The sequence below is a fragment of the Galeopterus variegatus genome, unplaced genomic scaffold, assembly GCF_000696425.1.
Source record: "Galeopterus variegatus unplaced genomic scaffold, G_variegatus-3.0.2 Scaffold638, whole genome shotgun sequence".
In the NCBI taxonomy this organism is placed as follows: domain Eukaryota; kingdom Metazoa; phylum Chordata; class Mammalia; order Dermoptera; family Cynocephalidae; genus Galeopterus; species Galeopterus variegatus.
In genome coordinates this window covers 434,099-440,750 of record NW_007726749.1, presented here as the reverse complement: position 1 = coordinate 440,750, position 6,652 = coordinate 434,099, and the positions used below count along the sequence as shown (strand labels likewise).

At 56.4% G+C, this 6,652-nt stretch overlaps 1 protein-coding gene across 1 annotated transcript in view; it reads left to right on the top strand.

Annotated features, from left to right (window-relative positions):
- Nucleotides 1-5,130, top strand: part of PIP5KL1 (phosphatidylinositol-4-phosphate 5-kinase-like 1) — a 9,309-nt gene extending 4,179 nt beyond the window's left edge. The window contains exons 6-10 of the mRNA XM_008570866.1: nucleotides 281-315; nucleotides 405-460; nucleotides 1,238-1,350; nucleotides 1,626-1,779; nucleotides 4,541-5,130. Of these exons, the coding sequence (XP_008569088.1) occupies nucleotides 281-315; nucleotides 405-460; nucleotides 1,238-1,350; nucleotides 1,626-1,779; nucleotides 4,541-4,808 (626 nt within the window). The 3' untranslated portion in view covers nucleotides 4,809-5,130. The remainder of the gene's footprint in view (nucleotides 1-280; nucleotides 316-404; nucleotides 461-1,237; nucleotides 1,351-1,625; nucleotides 1,780-4,540) is intronic.
- The last annotated feature ends 1,522 nt before the right edge of the window (nucleotides 5,131-6,652 follow it).

Genomic DNA, 6,652 nt, shown 5'->3' with positions numbered 1-6,652 from the left:
GTGCGGGGGAGGGCGGGTCTGGGGGCGGGGCCTAAAGGGGGCGGACTTGGGATGAGACGATCCCGAGGGAGGGTTGGGGGCGGGGCCATACCTGGGGGCGGGGCATCACTGGGGCTGTGGGACCCGAGCAGAGGGAGCGGTCTGGGGGCGGGGCCTGGGGGGGCGGGCTCCGGATGCCACAGATCTGGAGAATAAGGCGTGGCCTGGAGCTGGGACTGGGGTGGATGGACCTAGGGCTGTGGAGTTCGGGGCCCTCACCTGCAGCCCTGTCCCCTTCCAGGAGTGCACAGTCTGCGGGTGGCCAGAGCAAAGAAGGTGGGTGAGGCCGAGGCGAGGTGGCTGGGCGGAAGGGGCGGCTAGAGGGTGAGATTGTGGCTTCTCTCACTCCTCGTCCCTGTCCCCAGAAATACTTCATCATCATGCAGAGCGTCTTCTATCCCGCCGGCCGCATCTCCGAGAGGTGAGTCGGCCGGGAGCAGGCCTCAGAGCCCCGACCCGGCCCGGAACGTGCCACCCGAAGCGTCCACACTCACTAGATAGACGGTGACACGGAGGCCCAGGCAGAAGGGGAGTTCCCAAGAACGGGTGGGTCGGAGACGGCGACACCCAGCACCTCTCGAGCACTCAGTACGCGGTGGGCGCTATGCTGACCCTTTGCATCTAGTGTCTTCTTTACTCCCCGAACACACCGAGGGGTAGGTGTTGTCGTCCTACATGAGAAACCGAGGAAGGGAAAGGCCACACAGCTGACGTGTGGTATCAGGGATTCAGGCGCAGCCCCTCTGTCTGCACTCAGCCCTCTGGCTTCCTGCCCTGACTGCCCCCACGGTCCCCATTAGCGCTCCTCCCCGGAGCCATCGTCTGCCCTCGTGTCCCCCTGGCGCTGCCGTCTAGTGTTGGATCCGTGTGTCTGCGACATCTCCAGGGATGACAAAGTGCCGAAAGGCAAGCGCAGGGAAGGCTAAAGACTGTGCTGGGCTTCCAAAAGCTGAATTTGAATCTCTGCTCTGCTCCCAATTTGCTGGGTAGGTCGGGCAAGTTAGAGAGCCTCAGTTTCTCCATCTCTAACGTGGGGACGGTAACAGACCCGGCTTGTGCTGAGGAGTAGAGATGTAATGAGTTTAGTGCATACATGAACAGTCACCCGGTGGAAGCTCTGGCTTCCACGTATTACCTTGTGAGATTCCCTGTGTGTCTCAACTGTAGGTAAAGCTGAATTCTGTCCCCCCACCCCCAGGTATGACATTAAGGGCTGCGAGGTGAGCCGCTGGGTGGATCCGGCCCCTGAGGGCAGCCCTCTCGTCCTGGTGTTGAAGGACCTCAACTTTCAAGACAAAACCATCGACCTGGGTGAGCCACAGAGGCGGACACTGCCTGCTCTTCCTCCATTCCCTGGCACTGCCCGCTGCCCTAATCCTTAAGAGCCCAGATTCTGGAGTCGTGCAGAACAGGGTTCAAATCCCAGCTCCACGACTTACCAGCTAGGTGTCCAAGGCCAAGTACAGATGAGTTTTCTTATTTGTGAAATGGAGGCAGTAATGATCCTGCCCTCCTGGGGCAGAAGCGTGTGGAGCACCGTGGCTGGCACACGGTGAGTGCTCAGGTGGGCACTGATGCTCCGGCAGGGCCCCAGAGGAGCTGGCTCCTCTGCCAGGTGGAACTGGACACCGCCTTCCTCCGGGAGCTCAACGTGCTGGATTACAGCCTCCTGATGGCTTTCCAGAGGCTCCACGAGGATGAGAGGGGCCAGGACAGCAGCCTCATCTTCCGCATGGCCAGGTGAGCCCCCCACGGCAAGAACGAGCTGATGAGAAGGTGGGGAAGACGGATGTGGAGGTGTGGGAGTGCCTTCCCTGGGTGGGGAACAGCACAGGCAAAGGCTCCAAGTCTGGAAAGTGTGTGTGTGTACGTGCGTGTGGAGGGTGCAGGGCTGGAGAAGCACGGCTGGTGGAAGCAGTGGGCACAAGTGGATCACAGCTGGGGACAGAACAGACAAGGTCCAGCTGGACAAGGGCTTTGGTGCTCATTTGAAGAATGTGCCCATTTTGCAGCAGGGGATGTGGAGCCATTGAAGACTTCAGAGCAGTAGAAAGATTTGTTTAATTTTTGCCTTAGAAAGAGCCCTTGCCCCTTAGCCCAGTCATTCAACTTCCAGGACCCTGAGGTCATCACCACGGGCATCATCATCATGTTACCCTCACCTTTGTAGCAGTAACTCTCCCTCATTGCACGCTGACCATGGGCTTCACTGAGAGGGTGGGCTCATTCCCATTTTAGAGTTGTGAAAACTGAGGCTCAGAGAGAAGTGAAGTTGCAGAGTGAATTCCAAGGACTCATGTTAGTACTCGGTTAGTTACTTGGATTTCAATTCTCCAAGTCCCACCTCTGTGGATAAACAGAATTACATAGGGGTTAATACAGGCACTTTAAGAACCAAAGCCCAGTGATCTGGTGGGTGGACAAGGGAAGTGAACAGTGAGGTTCCCTCATCCAGCTCCTGCATTCCTGCTACTTGGAGGAAGACTTCGAGATGTGTGAGGCTTGGGCAGAATCCAGGGTAATAGCTCCCCAGGCAGCCTGTGGCTGGGTGAGCACATCCTGCCTGGGTGGTGGAATTCCTGCCATGGGGCACAGCCCCCCACGTCTGCCCACCCAAGCTAAGTCAGCTTCTCCCTTGCCCTCTACCCACAGCTGGTGCTTCAGTCACGGCTGCCATTCAGCCAGTAAGTCCCGTTTCTCATATAATGGTTGTTGTGATATTAAGATATTTTCATGATGGCTGTCTCCACCCCACCCCGACCCAGTTCCCAGCCCCTCTCTCAGAACCCCACCCCATCCCTGCCGCACACCTCCCCATCATCCTGGTTAATAACCCTGGCACCGCCGAGGGTGACATTGCCCTGCCAGGCTCTGAGACCGCTGGGTTCTGATTGGTCGGCACCTCGGCGGGGCTTGTCTTTTACTGGCTCACTTACCCCCAAGGAAATGACTGGACAGGACAGTAATAAAGCTTGGCGACTCTCGCAGGACAAAGTTAGGGATTTGAACCTACTTCTGCTGGGACTGGGGTCCAGTCAAAGGCATCTTCTGATTTGGAAAGCATTTTGAGGCAAAAACACACACACCATCCGCAAACAAAATGGATTTGTTCGCAAAGCTTCAGCTCTGCCACCCTAGGACTTCCAGGGTTGGATGATCCCAAACAGAAATTTCGGAAATACTCAAAGGACTTCCCCAAAGTCATGTGACAATGAGTGCAGAGCCAGGGTCAGTGTGACCCAAATGCTCTGCGAGTGCTACCCAATAGAAGTATCATGTAAGTCACATGTGTAAATTTAAAATTTTCTGTTAGTATCATTTAAAAAAGAAGAAACAGGGCCGGCCCGTGGCTCACTCGGTAGAGTGCGGTGCTGATAACACCAAGGCCCCGGGTTCGGATCCCATATAGGGTTGGCCGGTTTGCTCACTGGCTGAGCGTGGTGCTGACAACACCAAGTCAAGGGTTAAGATCCCCTTACCGGTCATCTTTTTTAAAAAAAAGAAGAAACAGGGCCGGCCCGTGGCTCACTCAGGAGAGTGCGGTGCTGATAACACCAAGGCCCCGGGTTCGGATCCCATATAGGGTTGGCCGGTTTGCTCACTGGCTGAGCGTGGTGCTGACAACACCAAGTCAAGGGTTAAGAGCCCGTGGCTCACTCAGGAGAGTGCGGTGCTGATAACACCAAGGCCCCGGGTTCGGATCCCATATAGGGTTGGCCGGTTTGCTCACTGGCTGAGCGTGGTGCTGACAACACCAAGTCAAGGGTTAAGAGCCCGTGGCTCACTCAGGAGAGTGCGGTGCTGATAACACCAAGGCCCCGGGTTCGGATCCCATATAGGGTTGGCCGGTTTGCTCACTGGCTGAGCGTGGTGCTGACAACACCAAGTCAAGGGTTAAGATCCCCTTACCGGTCATCTTTTTTAAAAAAAAGAAGAAACAGGTGAGATTAATTTCAACAATATATGGGCCGGCCCGTGGCTCACTCAGGAGAGTGCGGTGCTGATAACACCAAGGCCCCGGGTTCGGATCCCATATAGGGTTGGCCGGTTTGCTCAATGGGTGAGCGTGATGCTGACAACACCAAGTCAAGGGTTAAGATCCCCTTACCAGTCATCTTTAAAAAACAAACAAAAACCACCCCAAAAACAAAACAATATAATTTACTCAATAATCCAAAATTCGATCATTTCATCTAATCAACATAAATATTGATGAGATATTTACATTATTTTTCACACTGTCTGGAAATTCAGTATGTGTTTTCCGCGTGCAGCACATCTCAAGCGGGACTGGCCGCATTTCCTATGTTCAGTGGCCCCGCGTGGCTACGTCCTGGACAGTGCAGACCCAGACCGTCACCTCCACCTCACTCAGCCTCCGCGGTCACCCGGCTTCACAGACGAGGCATACAGCAGGCGTGGGAGGAGCGGCTGAGCAGGCGGGTCAGCCTGCCGGGCTCCTTGGAGGAGGCGGCAATCTCACCCTCCTGTCGGCCCCCAGGTCTGTGCAAGGGGCACAGAGCCCGGAGGACCCGGGAGCCCAGAACCGCCGGCTGCTGCCCGATGTCCCCAACGCGCTCCACATCCTGGACGGGCCGGAGCAGCGCTATTTCCTGGGCGTCGTGGATCTCGCCACGGTCTACGGGCTCCGCAAGCGGCTGGAGTACCTGTGGAAGACACTGCGGTACCCGGGCCGGACCTTCTCCACGGTCAGCCCGGCTCGTTATGCCCGGCGCCTTTGCCAGTGGGTGGAGGCGCACACCGAGTGACCGGCGCCCGGCCCCACTCTCCGCATCTGGACAATGGGCGCTCGCACGCTGGGAACGCAGGTTCCCGCCGGGCCGGGCAGCTCGCCTGCTGTTCCTCCTGATGGCCACCTGAGGGCAGCATTCCCTAGCTGATGCCATAACCACGCAGCCGCGTTTCATGGTGCTGCTGTGCCGGGCATTGTGCCAAGGACTCCCCTACATTATTAGCTCATTTAATCCTCAAAAAATGCTATTATTCTCTCTTTACAGACCATGAAATGGAGGCTCAGGGGGTGAAGGGCTAAGCAAGATCATTCAACAATAAATGCAGGGACCAGGACTCGACCATGCCTTTTGGACTCCGGAGCCTGTATTCTTAACCACCAGCTCCTGCAGCCCTGTCCTCATGCTCTGGGGAAGGGGGGAGGCTGAAGGCTCCAGCCCCTTGTCGTCCGGATGGGGAAACTGAGGCCCAGAGACTTTAAGGGGCTTATGCACGGGTAAGTGTCGAGGTCAGCCCTGAGAACCCAGGCCTCCTGCTCAAGCAGGCCCTCCCTCTGGGACGGCCTCCTTGCTTCTGCCCCTCTAGGGATGCAAGTGGGAGAAGGCGGGGTAATGGGGAGCTTCCTGGAGCCCCAGGAGGCATTCTGATGGGCTCCATTACTGATCTCAAGTGAGCTCTGCCCACCTCTGGGAGTCACTTTTCTCATCTGTGAACTGTGGGCAAGGGTCAGTTGTCAGACTGAGGGTCCCACCTGCATAGCCCCTGACCTCTCCTTCTCCCTCCTCCAGGAAACTCCAGCCCAGCCTCTGACCCCTGCCCCATCTGACCATGCCCCAGTGGACCTTTCCTCCAGAGCTGCTCTAGGGCCTAGCTGTGGGACCAGAGCAAGGTGCTAAACCTCTCTTTGCCTCAGTGGTCTCATCTATAAAATGGAAAGGATGAAAACGGACCTCATTAACTCATTAAATATTTATTGAGCATCTGCCATTGGACTGGCCCTCTGCTGGGTGATGGGGACCTGGGGACCTGGGGATGGAGCAAGATGCATAAGTTCTGCCTTCATAGAACTCACAGTCTGGGACAAAAGCAACCTGGTGTGACAAAACTTGGTGGGGAAGCACAGGGTCATGGAGCTGGGGGGAAGGACAGATGGTGTAGGGAGCGGAGCTCTAGCTTCTAAAGTGAAACCAGAAGAGTCAGACATGTCCCTGGGAGGGTCCCAGGCCAAGGGCATAGTCAAGGCCTGGGGTGAGAGAAGACTGGCATTTGAGAAAAAGAAAACATTTCAGAGTGGGAGGGGACAGTGTGGGCCAAGAGCTGACCCCCAGAACTGGGCAACTCTGGACCTTGGGAAGCCACTCAGCTACTCCGAACACTGCCATTTACTGGCCTGTCAGATATCGCCAAAGAAAGCCCGCTGGCCGAAGGGGAGAGCTCAGGCCGCAGGGCCGGAGCATGGGTGACTGGATATATTCTAAAACACTGACATCACTGCTAGTTGTCTGGGTGACTTTGGGTGATTACTCAACCTCTCTGAGCTGCCATGGGCCGCAGGGAATTTGTTGTTCTTGCTTAGCAAGAAGTTGAGACAGAGCACAGTAAGCACTTCACCTGGGAGGTGGGTGAGCGGGGAAACCCTGGGCTGGCTTGGCATCGTGGCAGGAATGGGGCCCCGTCTCCACCTCTCCTCAGGCTCTGGATCCCACGGGGCTGAGTCAGTGTCCAGAGTCCTGCCCTCACATACGGATGACTCAGCAAGGGAAGTGACTTGTCCAAGACCTCACGGGACCCAGGACTCCTGGCTTTCGTCACTTGGTAACTCTGCAGACATTATCTGGCACCTAGCGTGTGCCAGGGACTA